A 23,549-nucleotide genomic window follows, 5' to 3' on the forward strand; every position below is an offset into this window, starting at 1 on the left:
ATGGCCAGACTGAAAATCTTCATGACTTTCAAATCAGCGCCAACGCAATCCAATTGCTCTTGCCAAACCGAGTCTATGTGGATGAGCCAACTTCCATGATAGCACTGGGACGCATCGACGGCCGTGACGATAACATCCAGCGGCGGGACCCGGGCCTTCTTACCCCTTGCGCCCACTCTCAACTTCATTTCAGTCGGATTCGTCACTGGTGGGATCGCGAATAAGGATTCATCACATTTTGCGGTACCGAAAAATGCTCGAGTCATAGTCATGTGTTGTAAAGTGCGTTCCGATGGCCCGATGCAACCTCGGAGGCAGCTACTCCGGGTCGACCGCCCACCAAAGACTGTGACTTTTCCGACATCGCAGGTCCCGTTCTTCCACTATTGGAAATGAAATCCACTCTTATTGGTCCCACGTAGTCGCATTTCTTCGAGGTCACCTGCCCCTTCTCTGGATTGTGTGATTCCAGTGAGCCGGTCCGACGTTGCTGTCGTCCTCACCACGAGTCTATGACACCTGCGGCTCTAGGAATGCCGGCCCCCAAGGGGAAACGGACTAGGGTCCCTAGTCTATATCATTATCTTCACGGAGTCTTGAGCCGGTGATATAAGGCAAATTCGCAAACGGCGACATTGAGATGCCCCCTGTGAGAACGGTAGCGAGTCGGGCGGGACATGCGACCCCACGGGGGCTCACGACTGTGATCGTGAAAGAGGGAAGGTGCCACGGAATAGAAGGTTCCATGAGCCGACGAAGATAGGAGTCTGGGTTAACGGAAGCTCGGTAGGGGACATGCTCATCTGGGGACCTAGAATATAAGAAGACAGCCAAGGATGTGTGCCGAGACATACTTCACACTTGCTTCTTCATCCAGATACCCAAGTGTCGCAAAGAGCCTACGCAACTCTCACTCACCATGAAGTATCTTGTATCTCTCGGAGCCCTTATCGGTGCCGTCGCTGCACAGTCGCCCTTGTACGGACAATGTGGTGGTCAGGGATGGACCGGCGCGACGACATGTGTCAGCGGCTCTGTATGCACCGCTGCGAACCAGTGGTACAGCCAGTGTCTTCCTGGAACGGCCGCGCCTTCGGTTACAACGACGCTCGTTACGAAGACGACTTCTACCTCCAAGTCCACCGCCACAGCAACCTCTCCTCCTGTGAGCTCTCTCGGCTGGAAGTGGTTCGGTGTCAACGAGGCCGGTGGTGAATTTGGAGAGAAGACGCTGCCTGGTGTTTGGGGCACGGATTTCATTTTCCCCGATCCATCTACGATAACTGTGAGTTTCAGAGTATTTGCCTAGGTAGTGGGATGCAGTACTTATACCTTTTTAGACTCTTCGTGGCCAGGGCTATAACACATTCCGCGTCCAGTTCAAGATGGAGCGCATGACCCCCAACTCCCTGACGGCAGGCTTCAACACCGCGTACCTGGCAAACCTCACCACCGTCATCAACCATATTACCTCCAGCGGAGGCTGGGCTGTCTTGGACCCCCACAACTACGGACGGTTCTACGACAACATTATCACCGATACTGGTGCTTTCCAAACGTGGTGGAAGAACTTTGCCACCCAATTCAAGAACAATGATCACGTTATCTTCGATACCAACAACGAGTATAACACCATGGACCAGACACTTGTACTCAACCTGAACCAGGCTGCAATCAACGGTATCCGTGCAGCAGGAGCAACCCAGTACATTTTTGTCGAAGGAAACCAGTGGTCCGGTGCTTGGTCGTGGGTCACTGTGAACGACAACATGAAGGCCCTCACCGACCCCCTGAACAAGATCGTCTACGAAATGCACCAGTACCTCGACTCAGACAGCTCCGGCACGTCAACAGCGTGTGTTTCAACTACTATTGGCGTCGAAAGGGTCACTGCTGCCACAAATTGGCTGCGTCAGAACGGCAAGATCGGTATCTTGGGCGAGTTCGCGGGCGGAGCCAACTCCCAGTGCCAGACCGCCGTCAAGGGCATGCTTGACTACCTCAAGGCCAATTCTGACGTATGGACCGGGGCCCTTTGGTGGAGCAGTGGGCCCTGGTGGGGCGATTATATCTATAGTTTCGAGCCTCCCTATGGCACTGGTTACACGTACTACAACTCCTTGCTGAAGGGGTATGTTGCGTGAGGCGGTTGGAGATGCAGCACAGCCTTGCGCATTATGTAACTCAAGGAAGGTGCTCTGGGGACGTCTGAACTGGCTGTAGCTTCATGCTTATACCTGTACTTCGCCGTACATATTCACTTTGTACATACTATTCGATTCTCCACCATACATGACAAACGTCAACTTGAAGCTGGGAAACTAAGGGTTTGTCCTGATTATCAGCCACGAGGAGAAATAAACTGCCATCATAAGAAGAGATTGATAAGATAAGATTTGTGTTGTTGAAGAGTTTGACACGGTGTGCTGATACCATCACCGGCAGCAGCATCGGGCTTTCGGCTAAGGAGTTGGCCATTCGGCCCCACCCATACCGGGAAAGTGGAACAACTCCGGACCGACCCGGCATGGACCTCTCCTAATAATTTCTTGCATTACGTGTAACTTCATCGGTATTGAGACAAGACGTAATTCGATCTCGTTTTTCAGTCAGATAATTGAGACTTACATCTGGTCGTTCAGATTTTTATCTCATCGCCAAGACTCCAATTTTATCGTCGAAATTAAACACGCCAGGATAGAAAGGAACTAACGCGATGCCTTATCAATTCGCGGTCTTCCGCCAGACAGGAGAAAGTAGATACAGAAATAATTTGCCTCCCAAAGCATCCTGAGGGACTGTTCCTAGTATCACCTCGACTTCTATCGCTACCTTGTAATTTCTATCTCGATCTCTATCATGGCCACTATCTCTACCATCACTCATGTTCGGTCTTCCTCTGAGTGTATTTCCGATAGCAAATGTTGGTAGTGAGGATAATGGTAATGATGAAAGGGAGGGGGGGGGGTGTTCTGCTGTGTATCGGCCTGTGGGTGTCTTGTCAGGGGAAAAGAATTCATGGAGGCTCCAGGCCCCAAGCAAGCCTCTTCAATTTTCCAACGACAGTTCCAAGACAAATCTTCGTAGGCGCTCGGTCTCAATCCAGACTATTTATGGCGTCCCGCCAAATGCCCGTGGATATGGTCGGCACGGTATTCAGACATCTCCTAATGTGACTAGCGCCGCCGCAGCGCGCCACGGCTGAAAGATACGGATGGGCTCCTGTCCAATAGAAAAAAGGGCAATGAAGCTGGCTTAACTCGAGACTCTCTACTGGGAGAGTTTGGTGTCCCTGGTCTTTGACTCAAGCGTTCCGACTTTCCGCTTCAAGCTGTAGCTTTTATGATAGCAAGCCGGCGCTGTGACAAAATTAGACGTGGCGTTCGGTTCGGGATAGGCATGGAGTTCGTGCAAACTTGGATCGAATCCAGGAACTTTGATAAATTCCCGACGCGCTGCATAGATACATGGTAGTCTTCAGAGAAATTCGATTTCTCGGTAGCATTCACGTTAGGGCTTGCTCATACTCCCATCATCAACCATGGCGCCCACTTGCATTTACGCTGACCACCCTTATTCTCTAATACCCACGCCGACCTACCAAAACTCAACCAGTGAAAAGGATGTTACCGAGGTTTGTATCTTGAAGTAAAGCAGCGAAAACTGGACTAATGGCTAACTCAAGCAGCCCGACATGTTCACTCGCATCGCCTCCAAGATGGCGCTTGTCCACAATATGATACTACGGGGCCTCAACTCAATTTACCTCCAGGCACCACACGTCAAGGCATCCGAGTCGAAGGCTTTTTTCCAGTACATCCTTGCCTGGTACAGTCTGCTGCACGTCCACCACTCCGGCGAGGAAGAGCATTTCTTCCCGGCTATCGACGAGCTGTCAGGCCAAAAGGGGCTAATGGATGGCAACGTCACGCAACACAAGGAGTTTCACGATTCATTGGCAAGCTTCAAGCAATACGTCGATTCATGTGTCTCCAAGAAGGATAAGCTGGATAGTGCAAAGCTTATGACCTTGATCGATGGCTTTGGCGATGTGTTGACGAAGCATCTTCGCGATGAGATTCCGAGTATCCTGGAGCTCAGGGTATTTGGTGCGGATAAGATGGCATCGTTAGAGAAAACTTTTGAGGAGGAAGGAGAGAAAAGCATGGTGAGTTAAGTCTCCCTGAATTACCTGTCATTGACGTTTAGCTGATATCTGCACCTCTAACTCGCAGAAAGCTCTCGGCTTGATCAAAGGTCTGCCATTCTGCTTATCAAACCACGATATTGCTTTTGAAGACCACCAATGGACAAATTGGCCTCCCACACCACCAGTCGTCAAACTCATATGCAGACACGTTACTTACCAATTCAAAAAGAAGTGCTGGAAGTTTTCTGCATGTGACAAGATGGGGAACCTGAAGCCCCTGTATGCTGTTGCTCATGAGGACACCAAGGTTGGGCCAGAGAAGTAGATCATCACTTATTCCATGCCATGGTCGCAAAGGGATGATTCTTATCTTCCCTAGTCTACACATATAATTGAAGTCCCCTTAATTACTGCAGAGATCACTTCGGAAGCTTCTGCCGCTGTTGAAATCCAGACTGTTGGATCAACTATGGGCACCTTTCTCTCTCTCGACTTCATCTTTGAGAGGAGCATGTGTTGCTGGCACTTCACCAAGGAATCTCCTGGCCAGTAATGACGTTGATGAAGTTGCCCGATGTACTCTCGCGTGTTGCGTTGTCGATCTACCAACAGCTCAGTCAGCCAACATAAGTCCCACCGACTTGAAGAGAACATGAGACATGCGAACAGCTTACCAAGTCTATCGTCTTTGAGGTGCTTTCCTCAATCGTATGCGGGGCTTCTTTGAGTCCCACGATGCGCGCACCGATGTTACCCATCTCTGTCTGAACATGTCTACGCCTCAGGTCAGCATATTTTGTCGACATCTTTCAGCCCCAGCAATCACTTACCCAGGATGAATGGCAAATGCGACCAGCGAAGGATTGCCCGCATGAATCGCTCTGTTGTGAAGTATTTGTGAGCGATCTCATCTCCGGAGCTCGTCCACCACCCGACTTTGCGTAATTACTTACACAGTGAACCAATTCTGAGCGGCCTTGGACACACCATAAGCACCGGCATAAAACGCCATGTACTTCTCACAGTTGGTGATAGAACCAGCACCGCTCGATACCGAAACCCACTTCGGCGAACTGGACTTGTCGAGAAGTGGCTTGAAAGCCTGGAAGAGACGAATGGGGCCCAGAGTATTGACCTGCAGGGTGTACTCTATGGTCTCGATTTCTGCGGTGTCCAGCTTTTTGGGTGGCATCGGGCCCATGCCAGCGTTGGCGATGATGATGTCTAGATGCTTGATTCCGGCTGCTTCGACGTCCTTGAACGCTTGGAGAGGGTCGTTTGGTGATATGCTATCGATGCTAACAAGAAGGAGCCGGGAGCCTTCTGCCTTGGGAAGTTTCTCCAAGTCTTGGGATGCTGGAGCTTTGGTATCCCGCACGCTACCGATGACCATATGGTTCGGTCGAGCGAGGTACTTTTCCAGAAGTCCCTTGCCAATACCTGGAGCGCCATTAGATTTGGGACGTGAAAACCTCAACTTGCTTGAGACTTAGCATCAACGCAAGGACAAGTTTTCACCTTTATTGACCCCGGTGATGAGCACAACAGTGATTGCAGACATTTTCTGGTCTATTTCAAGTTCGAGAAAGTTTTGTGATCTAGATTTTGAAGCAAAGATTAATCGGATTGGAAGCAGCGAGACTGGAGGCAAGAAGGGTGTTCGGTAAAGTGTACAGTCTGTTATCGGACCTGTTGTGACGATAGAAACTGTTGTAGTCTTTTTATAATCTTGAACCACTTACCAAACATTTGAAGCCACTGAGACAAGAGAATCTGTCTAGTCTTTTCTTGGCCAAGTGTCGTGCGCTTTCGGGATAAATTGCTGCCTAAGGTACATCATAATGAGGGGTTGATTGAGTTGAAAAAGCGGCATCAGAATACTTGCTGCCTGGTTATCTGAAAACCCCATTTGAGCCAGTCGTCATGAGAGAATTGCCGAATTATGCGGGCCCCAAAAACAGTTCACTGGACCGTTGGCGCATTGCCGTGGGGAAATGCTGCATACCCGGTTGGAACGAGAGTCCGGCTCGCGGCCATGATCTTGGCCAACTGGCCTTATTGATGTTCAACGATGCGAGCCTAAGCTAGAGCCTAGATCTCTCATTCAACCAATTGCAATCACTTGATGGATCTAAAGAAGCTTATTTTCAAACTTCTGCCTGCTGTGTGCGGAACTTGAGAAGCTTGGGTTCACGTAGGCAACGGTTTCGGTGTCCTACTCTTGGGCTGAACCCTTGCGATATTGATCTCATCATTATTGAATCCCGAGGTAAATGTTTTGGGAGAATAGTAATTGCAAATGATATTGTGCCATTAAGTAATTTGCATCATAACTATTCGATGAAATCATGATGTCGTGCTATGCAATTCACCTTCCATGACCTTATGTCACTGCTCATCTAATGCCTTGTAAATGGCCCTGATGTAAGACTTCGCAGCGTTGTTTCCCAACCCCGTCATGGACAGCTTGTTCATCACGTATGCAATGGTGAGTTTCCTGTCCAGATCCATGAGGACGAATGATCCACCGAGGCCTGCCCAAAAGCAAATCCGTCCGTTGGGCAGGAAATCAGCAACCGCCGTACCACCTTCACCCGTAATGCCAAATCCAATACCGAAACGCATAGGCACGCCCATGACAAGATCAAATCCGTTGGATTGTTGCTCGAATATGAGATTGATGGTGTCTTGTGAGAGGAAACGTTTGCCGTCGACGCTGCCGCCGAGACTGATGATCGAGAGGATCCGCGTGAGCGCGTGGGCATTGGCATGCCCGCTCCCGGCGAGGATGTCACCCTGACGCCAGGTAGGGCCATTAGCGAAGTCCGAGGGGAAGGGCATGGGGTTCATGGTCTTGAAAGTGATGGAACCCGGCTGAGGGCCCATGCCAGGACTGAGGGGAGGCATAGGCGCGGAAATAACATCCGTCGTCCGAGGGAGCTCTTTGTCGGGAACGCCAAAGTGAAAGTCTGCGTCAAGCGGCTTCACGATCTCTTCCATGATGAAGTCTCTTAGTTTTGTGCCTGTCGCGCGACGGACGATGGCTGCTAGCAGATGGCCAAACGTAAATGAGTGATACCCAGACGCGGTTCCGGGTTCCCACCACGGTGCCTGCGTAGCGAGATTTGCTGCAGCTGCGTCAAGGTCGGAGATCTCTTCAAACGAGAGCGGTCCATCGGCATCCCAGCCCGAGACCCCTGACGTGTGAGAGAGGATGTGGCGGATCTCGATATCTTCTTTGCCATTGGCGGCGAACTCAGGCCAATGCTTTGAGACCTTGTCGTTGATCGAGAGTACTTTGCGGTCGACGAGAATGAGGATCGCGAGACTGAGGACGGTTTTCGTGGAGGAGAAGACGGTAACAAGGGTGTCTTCGGTCCATGGCTTGGTGCGTTCCTTGTCCGTGTAACCACCCCACAGGTTTACAACGTCGCTGCCATCAATGTTGATAGCAATGGCGGCGCCGACTTCTTCCCCACAGTCGATATTGTCCTGGAGTCGCTTACGCACCTCTTGGAATTTGGGGTCGCAAGTGCCGTGTGTTTGTGTTTGTGTTTGTGTCATGGTCGCAAGATTGTTGACCAAGAATTACTTGGTTGAGCTGTATTGTAAGATGAACGGCGGGGCTAGAGTTGATTGAACAGATGATGATGAAAATTGAGTCTACGAACCTCACAGGGTACACCGAGATATGCTCTTATTATATAGTTGATTATTGTTCCAGCGATACCCATATTATCGGTGGTTGTTCACTCCGGACCATCACGGCTTTGGACGTAGGCTGACGAAGTGTAGGTCTTGGGGGACAGCCTTAGGGCGTCTCACGAAGCTCGATGTCGTATTCGCATTGTGGTGTCGGTAGCAACCCCCGCCGACTGGCCGGATCGGAGCGGCACCTGGCGCCTGAGAAGTCGGTGCTTCACCCGCCGACTGGCCGGGGTGTGTCTGAGTCCAGGGCCTGAGCAGGCATGCAGGTTTAGCGCTCTGGTTGCCGTTGTCCCGCTGCTTACTGTCGCTAACCATAGTCGGCTTCAGGCGCAGGCCATGTGGATAGCGCTCAACTTCCGAGGTGTCCCGGAATCATCCACCTCTGGAGTCTTTTGTCTAGTTTAAGGAGTAATAACATCCGAAACTGATATAGATAAGCGTCGAGAACCCCCCAGCCAAAGGTGCATGTAAGCTTGCGGCGCAGACTGGGTGGCGTCAACCGAGCAACAAAATCAAAAATGTACCGTGCCTATTGTGTGATCCCCGTTCCCCTCGACTATCTTTTTTCTTTTCTTGAAACAAACACAAAATAAAATCCCTACTTAGTAAAAGTAGTAAGTAAAAACTCTACAAAAGACTTTCTATCATGATAATGCCGCTATTTTCAGGTTTCAGGTCTAAAATGAGTGTTAGAAATATCTTGAACGGAATTTGTAAGTAGATATTTTAGTGTTATGTTCGATGATCTCGATCGCACAAAATAGGAGACTTGCGTCTGCGGTCATCGAATCGCCGTAGTACCTGAATCTGATCCAGTCGGGCATGTAAGGGACGTGGAAAACATATCTGTCTACCTCCATTGGCCAACTTTGAAGGCCAACAAGCGCCACGTTCCTGTGGCAGGCTTTCCGCCAGACATAATTGCTTTTGACGAGTCGATGAATATGAGGAAATGCTTCATGATTGAGAATTTTACACTTGGGTAACCATGCCCGAGGAAAAGACTGTACACGTCACGCTGACATGTTCCCCCATTGCCTCAGGGTACTTCTCGTTGATCATTACCTTTTGTCAGGAACACAACTCAACTGATGGCGAAGAATAGTAAGACTTTGAAGACGAGGACAGCTTGTCACGTTAATTACAACGTGTAGCGCAAATACAAGCAGCGGGGGGAGTGTTCAGAGCGATGTAAAACTGGAACACTACCAATCGAAAGGCTTGGGCCTCATTTGTTGGGCTGTCTTTGGACCAGTCTCCAAGACATTGTATGGTGTTCATTGCTACAAATTGGATCTGGGAAAAGATCCTCTTCAAGATGAATATTCAAATGGGACAGGTCAGGCATGTCTCATGTGAATGAATTGTGCATCAGGCATCCTATCAAAAGTGAGTAGTGACCGCACGACTTAACAAAGGCAACTATACTTTTGAATGAATGCTGTCAATGGCCTATGGCGGCTGAGAAGAATTTCCGCATCAGACAGCGATACCTATCAACACAGTGGCTTCGTGTGGCCTACGTCAACGGTGTCGTGCAGTGGGCCCATGTCACCCATACACTAGATCACAGTATCTTTGCTTTTCTCAGCGCCCAGCCTACGCGACCTACCTTAGGAAGGAATGGTAGCTGATATGAGGATTGCGCTAGTCATCTAGCTCCCCAAGGCTAGGGGGCAAATAGTCACTGCCCTGACGCATACGACAGGACTCATAGAATAGACAAAAATATAGTATATCAAGGCTCTGGTCGCCTCTCCATATCGTCTGTCAGCTTTTCCGCGCACAAAACTTACTTGAACCAGTGCAAATCGATACACGGCAGCCCATGTTGTACTTCGTATGTAACAATGGCTGATAAGCTACCATCCTCGATTCTCAGGGGAATCGCGTCTCTGGCGGTACTTTTTCTTCTTGCCACTATGTTCCTTGTCCTCAGGATATATACTCGAATCGTCCAGACCAGGGCTTGTCGGCTCGCTGCTGATGATTACTGCCTAGTGGTAGCATGGGTGAGAACTCCCCGCATCACTTCCAGAAGCATGTCAGCTCTGACCAGTCAACGCAAACTTTAGATACTTTTTACTGCCCAGTTATTCCTCCGTACTGTGCTTCTCAGTCGGGCCACATTTGCGGCGATCCTCACTATTCATGAATTAAGCGTAATTAGTAAAGTAGCTGCAGTACTATCTAATCTGGCATGGGGACTTAGTAAGACGTCATTCGTCTTGACCTTTATGCGCCTAGTCACAGGACCTTTACGATGGGTATTGTGGTTTATAGTCCTCTCGATGAACCTATTTATAGCGGTCTGGTTGCCACTGTTTCTGAACCCCTGTGTTGCAGGCGCGTCTCCGCCATGCTGGCCGCTCCAGATGTCGATTAAACTTGGTATTTTTGTTGGTGGTAAGCGCCTCCATACAGGCTAGGTTCGGTTTTCGTCTTACTAAACTCATCGCAGCATATTCTGCATTCATGGACTTCTTCTTGTCACTGTTGCCTTGGAAAATAGTTTGGCCTATGCATCTCAGCACACGAGAAAGGGTAGGAATCTGTGTAGCTATGAGCATGGGAATATTGTGAGTTCCCTTGACAATGAAATATAGCCGTACTTAGGTGTTCTTACCATGCATGAGAGATGTAGCGCTGGTGCAACTGGGGTGGTCAAAGTAATATATCTTTTCGGGTTTGATTCATCCAGCGCGGGTAAGTCGATATCGAATTGAGTATCCTTGTCCAGAGACTTAAGGAATTTATCTATTGCTTCGGTCTGACGCTTGTATAATACATCGCTAGATACGCTAAATCACCTGTTCATCTGGGAAAGCGCCGAGATATCAGCTACAATCATGGCAGTTTCCATTCCAATGCTTCGGAAGCTTGCTTTCAGCATTAAGGCTAGGGATTCTTCACGTAGTGAAGATACTCTACTGTCTGTCTTTCAGAGGCAATTACGCATTGCTGGTCTAGGAAGTACAAACACTAGATATACTACGGGCCAAGCTTTTACGTCTCCCAATGTTTCGCAAGTATAGGGAAGAATCAGGTTCGTAAGTTATTTTGAAAGTTTTCTTAGTAGAGTACTCAATACAAAATCAGTAAGACTATTTTCACTAAGGCTTCAATAACTCTCTACTAAATAAGTACTGCATTAATCACGGGGTTGAACTTCCTAAGTGAGGTTCCTAGATTAATATGGGCCTAGATCGGTCGTTTACAAAAGTACAGACAATGAACTTGCTCTTTTGGGCTACTAAAGGCAATTGGAGAGAGCATTTGTCAAGTCACACTCTCTGATGGGCTGAGTAATGTAACTATATCTGCATTACACCGTGGCTTCTTGTTCCGTATTTGTTCCAGAAACGGCTATATTCGCCTACCAAGATTGAATAGTTGTGAGTGAGTTCCATCGCGACTCTTACCAGCGAAGTATTTTGCTCATTGATGACAGACATTCATACTACCTTACACGATGGAACTGGGACAGGTTATATCCCACCCAGCTCGCACCACTTCAGGCCCGTCATCAACAATTGCGGAACCTGTCAATTCGACTCCATCAAAAAGCCGTTCAGCCGCCATCATCTTTTCCATTACATGCATCACCGGAATCAGCACCCTTTTGGCCGGCTTGCTGACAGTCTGCATACCGGTAATTGCGGCGGACATAGGCATACAAGCTGACCTTCAATTATGGCCTGCTTCCGCTTTTGCGCTGGCATGCGGTTGTACTTTACTTCTTTGCGCTACGGCTGCTGACCTTCTCGGTTGCCGGCGCGTCTGTCTTTTAGGTGCCCTGCTTCAAGCCGGCAGCGCCCAAGGCGCAGGTCTCTCCCAAACTTCGACCCAGCTCATCGCACTCCGCGCTTTTGCGGGTGTCGCGGCCTCGATGTGCTTACCCAGCGCCGCAGGCGTCGTATCGTCAGCTTTCCCTCATAGCACCAGGCCGCGTACACGCACTGCTGCTTCTTCTACCATGGACGGTGGTCAAGCCGTTGGGTTTGGACTAGGTCTTGCCCTTGGCGGTGTCTTTAGCGGCACTGTCGGGTGGCGATGGGGGCTCCATACCACTGCGATTCTTAATGTTGTCGTCTTGGCCATTGCTCTGTGGGCACTTCCAGTTCGCGTTGATGACGCCGCGCCTTTGGGCTGGGATACTCTCACCCGCTTGCGAAAAGAGCTGGATTGGATCGGAGCATTGATCATCAGCACGAGCCTGGCTTTCATGTCCTATGTGCTGAGTATTGTTACGGACTCTGACGCGGGCAAGCACATGCGTCAATCGCTCAACATCGTGCTCCTCGGGACAGGTGTGGCCTTCCTGCCTGTCTACGTCTTTTGGACGCACCACCAAAAGCTACAGGGGCGGCCAGCTCTGATACTCAACGAGCTATGGAAAAACGAATCATTCACCTCGGTATGCATCACAGTTTTCCTTGTTTGGGGTGCCCTCAACGCCAGCGAGCAACTTACAGCACTGTACCTACAGGACGTTCGTGGTTTCTCGACGTTGACGTCGCCCTTGTACTTCCTTCCAGCACCCGTCTGCGGCATTCTCACGAATATCGCCGTTGCGGTCTTTCTGTCACGTCTCAGGGCATCCTATGCCGTCCCGGTTGCTTGTTTCGTGAGTGGACTCGCTCCGCTCCTGTTGGCAGCATTGTGCAGGGTCAATGGCCCCAGCTACTGGGAAGCCGTCTTCCAAGCAATAGCCATCAATTCCATTGGAGCAGATATGATGTACACCATTGCCATGTCTGTCGTGACGGACGCATTCCCTGCCAAGACGCAAGCCCTGGCGGGCGGTGTGTTCAACATGGTCGCCCAGATTGGTAAAAGCGTCGGCATTGCCACGACCGCTGTCATAGCGCAGCAAGTGTCTTCACCGCTTACAAAAAGCGTCGGTGCAAAAGAAGCACTTCTTCGAGGTTACCATGCTGGATGGTGGTTTAGTTGCGAGCTGAGTTTTATTTCTGTGGCCGTGAGCCTATGGGGGTTGAGAAGTGTTGGAAGACTAGGCGTGAAGCGAGACTAAAAACCCAGGTTCTGAAGAACAGATGGAAACAGAGTGTCTAGATATCAAACAGCATGTGCCAATAAAAAGTTCAAGTTCAAACTTTTGATACTCTCCTAAATGAATCTGTATGAGCATACGATAATACCACAACCAACCGCCGTGATTTGATACAGTGTCTGGGTTTTGTTTGGACGCAATTAGTTCGCACACTTCTGTTAAGGGGGAAACCGCTGTTGATTGCTCAGCTGTTCTCCGGGATTGAGGTACTACCATGGACACAAATGATAGCGACCATTTCAATAAGGTAGTCATTAATGAGGGGATATTTTGCCGAGTATTCGTACTCCAGCTAGAGACGTCGTCAGAACGAGATGGGGGCGGCGTAAGAATATCAGACCAATAAGAGTTGGCCGTTGTAGTGAGCCATGATGATTCATAGTGGGTTTTCAGGGTTCGTGGGCGGAACAGAGCACTTAAACCAGTTGTTACGCCACCTATCGGGACTTATTAATAGGTATGCTGGTCTTAACAGGGCATGGAAGATACCACGGGCTTACGGCCAATCTTTCCGACTTCACCTGCTTCGACTTCCTTCAGTACATAAACCCCGACCTCTTCAATATCCAACAAAAAGGCTGCACTCCCTGGTATTCATTGCCATCAAGCCACTTCAAGCAACATGAACGAACCCATCGAGATTCTTGGCCAACAGCCAGGTCTGAAGATCTACACCCAGATAGCGGTCTGCTTTTCTGTCAAAGATGATCAATTATACGCAAACATCACCGAAACTCTGTCGAGCGGTCTCAAGCGGCTGACTGCGAGTTTTCCCTGGATTGCAGGGCAGATCATCAACGAGGGCGCGCGCGAAGGTAACACAGGCATCTTCAAGATCGCACCACACGAAGCGACCCCGCCCTTGATTGTCAAGGATTTGAGAGAAGACCCATCAATTTCGTCGATGAAAGACATGAAGACTTCAAACTTCCCCTTTAGCATGCTGGACGAAAGTATCATCTGTCCTCGCCCGACTCTTCCCATCGATCCGAATCTGGTAGGGAGGCCTGAGCCGGTCTTCATCACCCAAGCCACCTTGATCAAAGGCGGGCTCATTCTCGCGTTCCTCGGCCATCATCAGGTACTCGATGGCACCGGGCAAGGCCAACTCATCAAACTCTTGTCCAAGGCGTGTGAGGGTGAAGAATTCACTGGGGAGGAAGTGGCAACTGGAAACCTGACACGTCATAACATCATTCCCCTCCTCAAAGACTACAAGGGCGGACCGGAGACTGCTGCGATGATCATCAAGCCCTCAACAACGCCAGCCACGGCACCTGCCACATGCAGCTGGGCCTATTTTGACTTTTCGGCAGCGTCTCTGTCAGCCCTGAAATCGTTGGCTTCAAAGACGGTCAAGTCGGGTTTCATCTCGACAGACGATGCCGTCACCGCTTTCGTGTGGCAGTCAATCAGTCGTATTCGTACGAACCGCCTAGCTCACGACGCGGAAACTAAGCTCGCCCGAGCTATCAATGTGCGGGGATACATGGGAATCCCTCAAACTTTCCCAGCTCTCATCCAAAGCATGACGAACAACTCCGTGGCGATCAAAACCCTCGTCGAAAGACCACTAGGGGAAGCGGCATCTCAACTCCGATCAACTGTGGATCCTTCGGTCTTGGGCTATGGAGTGCGAGCTTTGGCGACACTCATGAACCAAGCAACCGACAAGAGTGTCTTCTCATTTACCGGCACCCTTCGTCTTGATAGAGATTTAGCCTTTAGTTCCTGGGCGAAACTCGATCTATATGAGCACGACTTTGGATTGGGATTGGGCAAGCCTGAGTCGGTCCGGAGACCGCAGTTCACACCTGTGGAAAGCCTTGGTTACCTACTTCCCAAGGCACCGGATGGCAGCATCGCACTTGCAATATGTCTAAGGGACGAGGACATGGAGGGATTGAAGAAGGACGAAGTATGGTTGAAGTATTCAAAGTACATAGGAGAGTAATTGACAGGCAGTCTAGGCCCTTTAATGAATATTATCATGTTCTTGACGCAGTCTTGATCTGATGCCACAAAAACAATCACCCTTCGTAGACGTAGCAGAATGGGGAGCCACCAATACCAAACGTGCTCATCAGGTCCCTCAACTTTCTCGGCTCAGCCAGCGGGCGAAGATCAACAAGGTCGTCCAAAGTGCCGTTACGGCTCGGGGGGATGTTTTGCATCGTGACAGTACCAAAGATATCCTGCCTGTTCTCCCAATCAAGCATCTGCCAGATCCAATAAACGCGGTCGATCTGGCTGTGGTGCAGGAAGAACGCCGGGTCAGCCGGAGAGATGAAGAAGTTGTTGCCAGAGTCGCCTCCGAGCTGCCAATGGCCAGCCGCATGAACTCCCAGCTCAAAGGGGTTAATGTAACGATCATCGCCGTTCAAAAAACCCCAGAAAGACTCAAGCGTATTGTGCTCAGTAAGAAGGAGCGTCGTGTTTCGGAAAGTAGTGTGTCGAGAAGAGACGTGCTTGTTCAGGTCTCGCTGCAGGCAGCGCGGGTCAGCAGCGAGGGGGGTGTCGGTGTTCTGAACGACTGGAAGGTTGACAGTCATTTTGGAGAAGGGACCCGACATGACGCAGCCGCCACCAGATCCGGGCTCAAGCTTGAGGGTCACGTTGGTGTAAGCCTGGTGAATTTCGAGGCCTTCATGAGGAACAAATGCGCCGTTGCTACCGATGGATGTATCTGATCCGTCAAAGAGAGGTGACAGCGTAGGGTCTTCCGCGTCATAACCCCATTCCCAGAAGGGAAATGTACCTAACATATTGTGTCAATTGTATACTGACAGAAGACGAGGCAGTTACGCGAGCTTACCAGTATAACCGCATTCGCGGACCTTTTGCTCAAACACATCAGTGTACAGACGATGCCAGAGCTGGAAATTAGCCTAATCAGAAGAACGAGAAAAACGTTAGCATTCGGCAATATATCTTACCGCTTACACTGGTTTTGCGCTCTTACCGTTCTATGAATTACAGGGGTCTGCTTAAGGTGGATGGCCACAAAGTCATCGTACAAAGTCTTCGCTGCCGGCATCACTCCCGGCTCATACAAGCTCGGGGAACTCTGCATACACTCGATCGCGGAAACGAAGGCTTTGCGTTCCTCAGCAGGCAGCGTTCTCCATTCTCGGCGAACGCGAACCTTGTCCGGCGGGCATGTTGAGTTTGCAAATGCTCCCGAACGTTGGTGTAAAGCTTTGGAGTTAGCGAGAGCCTTTGCAGCAAGCTGAGCAAGGGCGTCGCCGTTATTAATCGCCTCTTGGGTGAAGTTGTACGATAGCGCCGCGGCGTTTACGTGGAGCAATAAGGATGTAGCAAAGAAGAGCGCCGAAAACGTGTTGAGAAGAGAAGGACTCATGGCGAGGAAAGAGTGGACGTCGAGAAGTGCTCGACTACTAAAAGTTCAATAGCCTCTTGGCGCGATCGATGGATGGAAATGGTATGGATAACAGAGCGGACTCCGAAGGTTTTAAATTCAACGAGATGACAGCAAAAATCTATAAAACCTCCCGATATCAAATGCCCATGGGTCCAACGCAATCCATCCGCGATCCATCTGGGATATGACTAGTTGGGTTGTGGTGACAGCATCATCCCGGGCCAGGATCATGAACCTCGTGGTGTACTATACTAGTCTTTGAAGATGCAAATTGCAACATCGCTTACAGGATCCCGACTCAGGGCACGAATGCGCGGATTGCGCGTGGGTTCTAGCATGGAACCTTGTTCTCTGGAGCACCGCCCTCAAGCCTTGTCAAGCGCGCCGAACAGCCGCCATGGCACAGCCAACTTCACGACTTGTTTTACGGAAACTTTTTCCGTCAGTATGGCCTAAGGTAGTGACTCGCGTATGGACAGAGGGCGCAGTATACCTGTCCAAGGCTCTAGTCCTCACAGGGCAGGTCAGAGTTGAAACCCAGGCTCTCGAAATAACCTTAATTTCATCGCTAAGACTCTTGGGTACAATTCCTGATGCAAGGTCACTTTCAATTGCAAACAAGCATTTTAGTAGAGAAATATTGGCATCTATTTTAGGTTTGTGAAACTGGATTTGATAGAATAAGCTCTGTGATGGCCGGGAGCTTTTCGGTTCCGCAGCTCGGGGTCACCAAGGCTTCGAAGTGTTTTGAGTTGCACCCAAGTGGGGAAGCAATCTATGTGAGTATTATAACCACGTCCTATAGGAAAGCTAGTCATATTGTTAAATATGACTCCATATGGATAGCTCCTTCCCTGGCACAGATCGTCTTGTCTAGGGCTAGGCGCGAGGTCTTCCCTATATGTCGATTTATAGGCAGTCAAGTCCGTCGAGTGATAGACTAGCTTGGCCATCGCTTAGTCCGGTCTTGCCACCCTTCGAATCCTGTGGAACTTCAGGCTAAGCTCCTGACGCTTCCATGCTCGCTTGACAAGCTTTTATGTGGGCTGTAGTCATATAGGTTGCAATGGGAACTTCAGCTTCACAAGGTTTCTGAGGAACTGTCCACAGCTCTAAGGCTTGTTCTCATTGTCAGGGTACGAGCCACAAGGTAACATGATGCAACATCGCCATCTTTGACTGACTCACTAATCACATCTGAGTACCTGTCATGGGGACTCTGGTACAGTGACCGGGAGACCAGAATGTTCCAACTCACTGTATGAGTAGCTCACGAGAAGAAGGACATGGATATTCGTGTATTGAAACTGCAAAATCCCGGCTATTATTTTTTACTCATTGTGACTGCTGTGTGACACTTCTCCAGCCCTCCCTAAAGAATAATCTATGAATCATGCTTATGACTTCACAGCCAGACAGAAGAAACATTAACGAAGTAATGTGTTATCTCAATCGCGTTGTCAACCTAAATAAAACCAAAGCAAAAATAAGCACATGATTTATAAGTTCATATTTAATACGGTCCGTTCAGCCTGCAAATTCCCGGCATCATCGCCGTTCTAGTTCCTCACTCTAGTGGTTTCCCATGCCACACCTAGCTAAGCACTCTTCGGATCCGAGAGCAGCTCCGGTACCAACACCAGGAACGCGACTTCCACTCCCTTCGGTACCATTTGATCCCGAAACGCCTCCGAAGGCAGCCTGGACCATGTCATTGGGCAACTTGAAAAGGCCGTTGAGTATATTCAAGGTGCCCGTGTCATCGGAGTCAAGGGCTGAAATAAGCGTAGCATTACCGCACCCTGCAAGAAGGGGTCAGACTTAGCCAAGAACTTGTTCGTGCCGCCCCGTCAAGAACCATAAACATACCTGTGTTCTGCATGGTGTGGAGACTACCCCTGGGGAAGATGGTCAGCTGCCCAGGGTTGAGTATGGTGGTGACCGGGTCAGCGCCATTCTCTTGTATCATCCATGTCTGGGTCTGGCCCTCAACGGCGACCACGAAGTTGGTGGCACGGGGGTGGTAGTGAGGCGGCAACATGGCACAGGGCCCAAGAGCGAGCCAGGCGACAGTCAGCCCGTGGCCAGTTGCCGCGGGAAAGTTTGCTGCGTTGGCGTTCACGACGCCGCCGGGCGAGTATGTGAAGTATTCGTGTTCCCTGAAGTCAAATACATAGTCGTCTTTGACGAGCTGCAACTTCTCGAGCTCAGTGGCCGTTGTCTTCAGCTGTGCGTTGACTTCAAGTTTCACTGGCTTGTCTACTGCAAGAGCAATGCCCGCAACGAAGAAAATGCTGAATAACTTCATCAACATTGTGCCAGAAAAACAGCGCGAAGAATGTCGTTGGCACTTATGAGGCTCAGAACGAAGCTGTGACTTGAGTCGCACTCGGAACATCGTCAAAATCTTTGATATTCAATCTATCTTATATACTTGCCAAACCTGCAGAAACTTGTAAAGGTTGCTCAGCTCATAATTCGCCCCCAAATGAAGGATCATCTCCAATTCCAGACGAGTGAGGCTGGAATAGTCATGGACGTCGACCGTAGGCATAGGTACTGAGTGGGAGCCAAAGAGAGGTTGAGAAATTCAGCGTGCGTCCCACCATATCGCGGCGCGCAGATGTTGCGCTGTCATGGAGATCCTTCAGGAATCGAGTGAGATATTAGTGTGGTGTTTCCCGATCGCTGAGGTCAACATGTCACCTTCCTAGGCTCAGGCACCCAGCTCTTTGACGGCATCAACGCGAAGACAGCCTGGTAGGCTAGAGCAAATGATCATTCCTCTTATCACGTTCTCGTAGTACTTAATTGATACATCGAGAACACAAATTCTATGAGCGCTTGGCGAGATTGTCATTATGGCGACTGAATGCGCATCCCCTGGTTCCGACGCTACCAGGCCTCAATTGAGCTAGAGGTTGAGATGGGGACCATGTGTGGCACCATCCTATAATCGAGTAGGGGCTAAGCCATCCCTCCAGGGCAGTGACTGAGGATCATTATGCTGGGATTGGGTCATCAAATACATGCAGTCATCTTGCGGCTTGCTCCTCCGCTAGACTCAATTACGAGCATTCGCCTCGAAGCTCATCCATGACGAGACGTCTCACGAGCGCGCCTTGAGTTGGGGTCTGTCCCACGAGCATTGTAAACCTCGAAATCATAGGCCATGTCGGAGGACTGTAGGATGGAATACGGCCCAGGAGTGCCCGAGACAAGCGCCTCTCTAGGATATTTATCTAGCTTCCCAAGGTTTGGCCACCTTGCCGCACCTAGCACCTCGTTTCTCGTGTTTGAGTGGGCTAAATTTGCGATTGGTTTGGTCTTTGGCCGTTTCCGTCGGTGCAAACAGATCGACCCCCAGGCTAAACTGTTTGCGACCAAGATCCCAGACAAAGAACAGTGCAGTCATCAATTCGGGAACTGGCGCCTCTTTCCATTGTCAGGTCTGGTCCCCAGAAACCCCACGAATCCAGACGGCACCGTGGAGAAGCTTGTTCGGATCGTGTTCAAAGATCAAAGAGATGATGAGCGGCCCTACCGAACTCTTACCGCTCCCGTGGAGGCGAATGAGTCTGGGCCTGCAACACCAGGAACAGACGTCCTAGTCTCTTCGGCAACATATAAACCTACATGGCATGGAGAGCTGGATCACGAATCTCATCTTTCAAGCCAAGCTCACCCACATTCTTTAACAATATGCGGTCGAATATCATTCTTTCCTTGGCTCTTGGCGGCTTACACGCAGTCGTGGCTAAGCCGTTGCCCGAAGCAGCAAGCAAACCCGGCACATCGAACAACACAGTCCAGGGCTGTCTCAACGCCGCCAAGGCACCAGTTGCCATATCTTCATCCTCAGATTGGTCCGACGACATTCGGCCCTACAACTCTCGTCTGCAATATACACCAGCCGTTGTCGTAACGGCTACCGATGTCACCCACGTGCAGGCTGCCGTAAAGTGCGGAGCGCAGTATAACCTCAAAGTCACGGCCCGAGGCGGCGGTCATAGCTACTCTTCGGCGGGACTCGGCGGCGAAAACGGCCATGTCGTTGTTTGGCTGGACGAGATGTACGGCGTGACGTTGAATTCCGATAACACTGCGACGGTGCAAGCGGGCGCGAGGCTCGGTCACATCGCGACGGAGCTGTTTAATCAGGGAGGCCGGGCTATCTCACATGGATCATGTCCTGGGTAAGCATAAAAGTACATTGGTCAGCTGTCAATGAGGCTAACACTGACTTGGCAGTGTCGGAATGGGACATGTCTTGCATGGAGGCTTCGGCTTTTCATCTTCCATGTACGGCCTTGCGCAAGACTGGATCGTTGAGGCGACCGTAGTCACGGCCGACGGAAAGGTCGTCAAAGCATCACAGACCCAGAATACGGATCTCTTTTGGGCCCTTCGTGGCGCGGGATCGTCATTTGGCATCGTCACCGAGTTCAAGTTTAACACCTTCGCAGCCCCTTCAGTTGTCACATGGTTCAAGGTCTCATCAGCATTGAAGAAGGAGAAGCTGGCTTCGGCTCTCGTAGCTCTTCAAAAGTATGCACAGAACGACAAGCCTATCGAGTTGAATATGCGGGCCGTCGTCACTGCCGACAGCACCGCGTTTGACGGCCTCTACTACGGAACCGCGGACCAGACACGCGCTGTGCTGAAGAAGTTCCTTTCACCCCTGGGCATCGACGTCGGTGGCGCTACCATCACCCAGACTGACTGGATCGGTCAGCTGGAGCATTACGCCGGCTCAGCGAGCCTTGACGAGACCGGACCGCAGAGTCTATCAGATACATTCTATGCCTCGAGTCTCATGACCAAGACAGTCTCGAATGCGGGCTTCGCTGCCTTTGCTGATTACTACCAGAACACAGCAAAGTCAACGGACAGCGGCTGGTTCGTCCTCATCGATGTCCATGGTGGCAAAACCAAGACAGCCCAGGTTGCAAACTCGGCGACAGCTTACGCCCATCGTGACAAGGTGCTCATGTGGCAGTTCTATGACTCTTCTGGAAGTTCTGCGTACCCAAAGTCTGGGTACAAATTTCTCAGCAAATGGATGGCCTCAGTAACAAACACCATGGCAACTAATGAGTGGGGTCGCTACGTGAACTACGCCGACTCCCAGCTCAGCAATGCGGATGCACAAGATCAGTACTACCGGGATAATCTGGGGCGTTTGAAGACTATCAAGGCTAAGCTTGATCCCAAGAATTTGTTTACCTACCCGCAGGGGGTGGGCTCATAAGTCATGCGCACACATGTAATTAGCCTGTTTATTGTCATATTGGTTCCACGCTGGGGCGCGTATGAGCATTGTTCTGATGAGACGGGGAAAAAAAACATCAACAAGATCATTAGCATCAAGCACCGAAATATCATGAGGTTGTTTGTGAAATTAGTAATTTAGGCAGCTCTCGTCGGAGTTCTCGTCGGACGTATTACGTAGTCCATGTTCCGGTTTACTCCCCCAGCTCTTTTCGATTCTTCTGACTTGAAGCTGAGATTGACCTGTGCCATGTGTGCCGGTGACTGATCGTTCTCGCTGAAGAACATTTGCAGATCGTTGAGCGACTCATCCCCCTCTCCCTGGGCCGACTTTGTCCCGCCGGTGCACAAAAGTGCCATGCGTTCAACGGCTTTCAAGTGCTTTTCAGCTACTTCAGGTTCTCCAACCAAATTCTTGAATGATCCGTGTTAGCACGTCATGTTCGTACTCACTTAATACTAGGTAGGCATGTGATCTTGAACCCTTAGGGATATGGGGATCTCTTACAGCGTCTGATGCCAAGCAAAGGCTCTTGGCCATGGTGAGGTTACTGATGTTGTTTCCCTCTCTGGTGATTGTTGCGTTGAGCTGGCGTATCGTCTCCATCTTATACATCGTCATCACAGGGTTACTGTAGCCCTCCTCTCGTACAGTGGCAAGGTGTCGCATGGACCAGAGGAGTACCAAAGAAAGCATTCCCGGATCGGCGAGGGCTGATTGCACCCAGTAGGTCGTCATCATCTTGCAAAATGCCGTTCGTTCACCTTGCACCATCACTTCCATCTCTGGCAAGCGGATCAACTCTAGTAACGCCATGCTGCGCAGGACTGCATACAGACATAGTCAGCTTTGGCCTTAGCCCAATCAAGCATAACATCACGCTCTTTCTGAGGTGTAAGCTGCAGTTTGATCATGCAAGCAACGGGATGAGCGGGAAGGAACAGGAAAAGGTCCCTTTATGCCGCAGCCCACCCTTTTATACCTGCAAGGTAGGCTGCAGTCACGGCCCGTCACCTCTATAGGCTGATGTACATGATCAAGCAAGCTTCCAGGTGGCATACTTACAGTGGTCAAGGAGTCCTTGCTCCTGAATAGTGACCCTCCTGACGAAGGTATTGAATGGATCCGTTCTAGCGGCGCCGAGCATTGACATGGGGCTGCCGGCGAGAAGGGGGGTGTGGCCAGAACATGAGCCGTTTTTCAGGGTCGTGACAAGCCACAACCTCACAGATTGAATCGATGGGCGAGCCGGGGAATCTTCGATTAGGCCTTGCTGAGGAGGTGTGGTTGACTTCTGATAGGCGGCCACCCGCTGCTGACGGGCCTTTGGATTTCGTGCGGCGTGCGATCTGACCTTTTTCTTCCATGCCTTGGTCTCGCTTGGATGGGTGATGGGTACAAAAAGGAACCCTTCCTCCCGGCTCCTGCCGCCGCCCTTGCTCGCGGGCGGCATCGCGGGCGAAGCCGTGTACCGCTGTCGTCGAGAGGCGAACGAGTAAGGGCTGGACGTTGAACGAGCTCGGATGGCGTACCCTTCGTACCCCTTCCTAAATCACCTCGAAATTGGAGCCAAGAGCCTTCGTTACCGAATCGCAAGGCGACGAGGGGAACCCGCTAATCGAACTGAACCGTAGGGCGGGACGAGAGGTACGAGATGGGAGACTTGAGCGGGCCTCAGTAGCTCGGGAGACGTCCGTGATGATCTGGGGACAAGGTTGGCATTTGCCTATTCCAGCAAACGCTCGGTCACACAAGGGTTTCTGGTGCACGAGATGAGAGGAGTGAAATCCTGACTGACGGGATGGGTGTGTGGCAGAATCGAAAGAGGAGGATGTCTGGAGAATGCAAGAAAGCTGACTGTGTTGTCGACGTTGGGCTTCGTCTCCGGCTCCCCTCCTCATCTTCTTCCGCCGCCTCCTCCCTCCACCGCGTGCGGTCTTTGAACGAATAGACAGCCCTCGAC

The 23,549-nt window shown here is 50.6% G+C and overlaps 11 protein-coding genes across 11 annotated transcripts; 6 read left to right on the plus strand and 5 right to left on the minus strand.

Annotated features, from left to right (window-relative positions):
* Nucleotides 1-919: 919 nt before the first annotated feature.
* On the plus strand, nucleotides 920-2,144 carry BDZ83DRAFT_750802 (cellulase; the record flags this gene model as incomplete). Its single annotated transcript, XM_060513966.1, has 2 exons — nucleotides 920-1,285; nucleotides 1,341-2,144. The coding sequence occupies 2 exons, from the start codon at nucleotides 920-922 to the stop codon at nucleotides 2,142-2,144; spliced, it is 1,170 nt and encodes a 389-aa protein (XP_060366479.1).
* Nucleotides 2,145-3,541: 1,397 nt separating this feature from the next.
* BDZ83DRAFT_574383 (hemerythrin HHE cation binding domain-containing protein) lies at nucleotides 3,542-4,475 on the plus strand (the record flags this gene model as incomplete). The annotated part of the gene is made up of 3 exons (XM_060504712.1): nucleotides 3,542-3,625; nucleotides 3,689-4,168; nucleotides 4,236-4,475. 3 exons carry the CDS (start codon nucleotides 3,542-3,544, stop codon nucleotides 4,473-4,475), a joined length of 804 nt encoding a protein of 267 aa, XP_060366480.1.
* A 202-nt stretch (nucleotides 4,476-4,677) lies between these two features.
* BDZ83DRAFT_574325 (uncharacterized protein) lies at nucleotides 4,678-5,591 on the minus strand (the record flags this gene model as incomplete). Its single annotated transcript, XM_060504706.1, has 4 exons — nucleotides 4,678-4,752; nucleotides 4,825-4,930; nucleotides 4,981-5,031; nucleotides 5,104-5,591. Coding segments are annotated over 4 exons (720 nt in total), but the record flags the coding sequence as incomplete, so codon positions are not given.
* An 841-nt stretch (nucleotides 5,592-6,432) lies between these two features.
* BDZ83DRAFT_615874 (beta-lactamase) lies at nucleotides 6,433-7,953 on the minus strand. The gene has a single exon (XM_060507927.1). The coding sequence runs from the start codon at nucleotides 7,712-7,714 to the stop codon at nucleotides 6,539-6,541; it is 1,176 nt and encodes a 391-aa protein (XP_060366482.1). The 5' UTR covers nucleotides 7,715-7,953; the 3' UTR covers nucleotides 6,433-6,538.
* A 1,689-nt stretch (nucleotides 7,954-9,642) lies between these two features.
* Nucleotides 9,643-10,965, plus strand: BDZ83DRAFT_615877 (uncharacterized protein). Its single transcript, XM_060507928.1, has 5 exons — nucleotides 9,643-9,870; nucleotides 9,934-10,264; nucleotides 10,320-10,437; nucleotides 10,503-10,564; nucleotides 10,655-10,965. The coding sequence occupies exons 1-5, from the start codon at nucleotides 9,709-9,711 to the stop codon at nucleotides 10,891-10,893; spliced, it is 912 nt and encodes a 303-aa protein (XP_060366483.1). The 5' UTR covers nucleotides 9,643-9,708; the 3' UTR covers nucleotides 10,894-10,965.
* A 266-nt stretch (nucleotides 10,966-11,231) lies between these two features.
* On the plus strand, nucleotides 11,232-12,893 carry BDZ83DRAFT_696420 (major facilitator superfamily domain-containing protein; the record flags this gene model as incomplete). The annotated part of the gene is made up of 1 exon (XM_060511368.1): nucleotides 11,232-12,893. Exon 1 carries the CDS (start codon nucleotides 11,331-11,333, stop codon nucleotides 12,891-12,893), a length of 1,563 nt encoding a protein of 520 aa, XP_060366484.1. The 5' UTR covers nucleotides 11,232-11,330.
* A 460-nt stretch (nucleotides 12,894-13,353) lies between these two features.
* Nucleotides 13,354-14,936, plus strand: BDZ83DRAFT_615879 (trichothecene 3-O-acetyltransferase). The gene has a single exon (XM_060507929.1). The coding sequence runs from the start codon at nucleotides 13,555-13,557 to the stop codon at nucleotides 14,884-14,886; it is 1,332 nt and encodes a 443-aa protein (XP_060366485.1). The 5' UTR covers nucleotides 13,354-13,554; the 3' UTR covers nucleotides 14,887-14,936.
* BDZ83DRAFT_615880 (uncharacterized protein) lies at nucleotides 14,937-15,743 on the minus strand. The gene has a single exon (XM_060507930.1). The coding sequence runs from the start codon at nucleotides 15,695-15,697 to the stop codon at nucleotides 14,963-14,965; it is 735 nt and encodes a 244-aa protein (XP_060366486.1). The 5' UTR covers nucleotides 15,698-15,743; the 3' UTR covers nucleotides 14,937-14,962.
* A 2,143-nt stretch (nucleotides 15,744-17,886) lies between these two features.
* On the minus strand, nucleotides 17,887-18,628 carry BDZ83DRAFT_574324 (spherulin-1A; the record flags this gene model as incomplete). The annotated part of the gene is made up of 2 exons (XM_060504705.1): nucleotides 17,887-18,116; nucleotides 18,184-18,628. 2 exons carry the CDS (start codon nucleotides 18,626-18,628, stop codon nucleotides 17,887-17,889), a joined length of 675 nt encoding a protein of 224 aa, XP_060366487.1.
* Nucleotides 18,629-19,721: 1,093 nt separating this feature from the next.
* Nucleotides 19,722-21,699, plus strand: BDZ83DRAFT_615885 (FAD binding domain-containing protein). Its single transcript, XM_060507931.1, has 2 exons — nucleotides 19,722-20,510; nucleotides 20,566-21,699. The coding sequence occupies exons 1-2, from the start codon at nucleotides 19,951-19,953 to the stop codon at nucleotides 21,563-21,565; spliced, it is 1,560 nt and encodes a 519-aa protein (XP_060366488.1). The 5' UTR covers nucleotides 19,722-19,950; the 3' UTR covers nucleotides 21,566-21,699.
* Nucleotides 21,645-23,185, minus strand: BDZ83DRAFT_258352 (uncharacterized protein). The gene is made up of 3 exons (XM_060501977.1): nucleotides 22,652-23,185; nucleotides 22,094-22,413; nucleotides 21,645-21,999 (listed from the first exon to the last, which is right to left on the minus strand). Exons 1-3 carry the CDS (start codon nucleotides 23,037-23,039, stop codon nucleotides 21,724-21,726), a joined length of 984 nt encoding a protein of 327 aa, XP_060366489.1. The 5' UTR covers nucleotides 23,040-23,185; the 3' UTR covers nucleotides 21,645-21,723.
* Between the last annotated feature and the right edge of the window lie 364 nt (nucleotides 23,186-23,549).

The sequence above is a fragment of the Colletotrichum acutatum genome (assembly GCF_030867785.1).
Source record: "Colletotrichum acutatum strain CBS 112980 chromosome Unknown BDZ83scaffold_32, whole genome shotgun sequence".
In the NCBI taxonomy this organism is placed as follows: Eukaryota; Fungi; Ascomycota; class Sordariomycetes; order Glomerellales; family Glomerellaceae; genus Colletotrichum; species Colletotrichum acutatum.

What these genes read in the sequence shown, in the direction of transcription:
- BDZ83DRAFT_615877 (XM_060507928.1), top strand. Translation starts at nt 9,709, where the DNA reads ATGGCTGATAAGCTACCATCCTCGATTCTCAGGGGAATCGCGTCTCTG. An exon ending in GCTATGAGCATGGGAATATT is followed by an intron (nt 10,438 to 10,502) that starts GTGAGTTCCCTT and finishes TGAGAGATGTAG; the next exon opens with CGCTGGTGCAACTGGGGTGG. An exon ending in GTTTGATTCATCCAGCGCGG is followed by an intron (nt 10,565 to 10,654) that starts GTAAGTCGATAT and finishes ATACATCGCTAG; the next exon opens with ATACGCTAAATCACCTGTTC.
- BDZ83DRAFT_615874 (XM_060507927.1), bottom strand. Translation starts at nt 7,714, where the DNA reads ATGACACAAACACAAACACAAACACACGGCACTTGCGACCCCAAATTC.
- BDZ83DRAFT_258352 (XM_060501977.1), bottom strand. Translation starts at nt 23,039, where the DNA reads ATGCCGCCCGCGAGCAAGGGCGGCGGCAGGAGCCGGGAGGAAGGGTTC. An exon ending in GCAAGGACTCCTTGACCACT is followed by an intron (nt 22,414 to 22,651) that starts GTAAGTATGCCA and finishes GTCTGTATGCAG; the next exon opens with TCCTGCGCAGCATGGCGTTA. An exon ending in TTTGCTTGGCATCAGACGCT is followed by an intron (nt 22,000 to 22,093) that starts GTAAGAGATCCC and finishes GGATCATTCAAG; the next exon opens with AATTTGGTTGGAGAACCTGA.
- BDZ83DRAFT_615879 (XM_060507929.1), top strand. Translation starts at nt 13,555, where the DNA reads ATGAACGAACCCATCGAGATTCTTGGCCAACAGCCAGGTCTGAAGATC.
- BDZ83DRAFT_615880 (XM_060507930.1), bottom strand. Translation starts at nt 15,697, where the DNA reads ATGTTAGGTACATTTCCCTTCTGGGAATGGGGTTATGACGCGGAAGAC.
- BDZ83DRAFT_615885 (XM_060507931.1), top strand. Translation starts at nt 19,951, where the DNA reads ATGGCATGGAGAGCTGGATCACGAATCTCATCTTTCAAGCCAAGCTCA. An exon ending in TCACATGGATCATGTCCTGG is followed by an intron (nt 20,511 to 20,565) that starts GTAAGCATAAAA and finishes CTGACTTGGCAG; the next exon opens with TGTCGGAATGGGACATGTCT.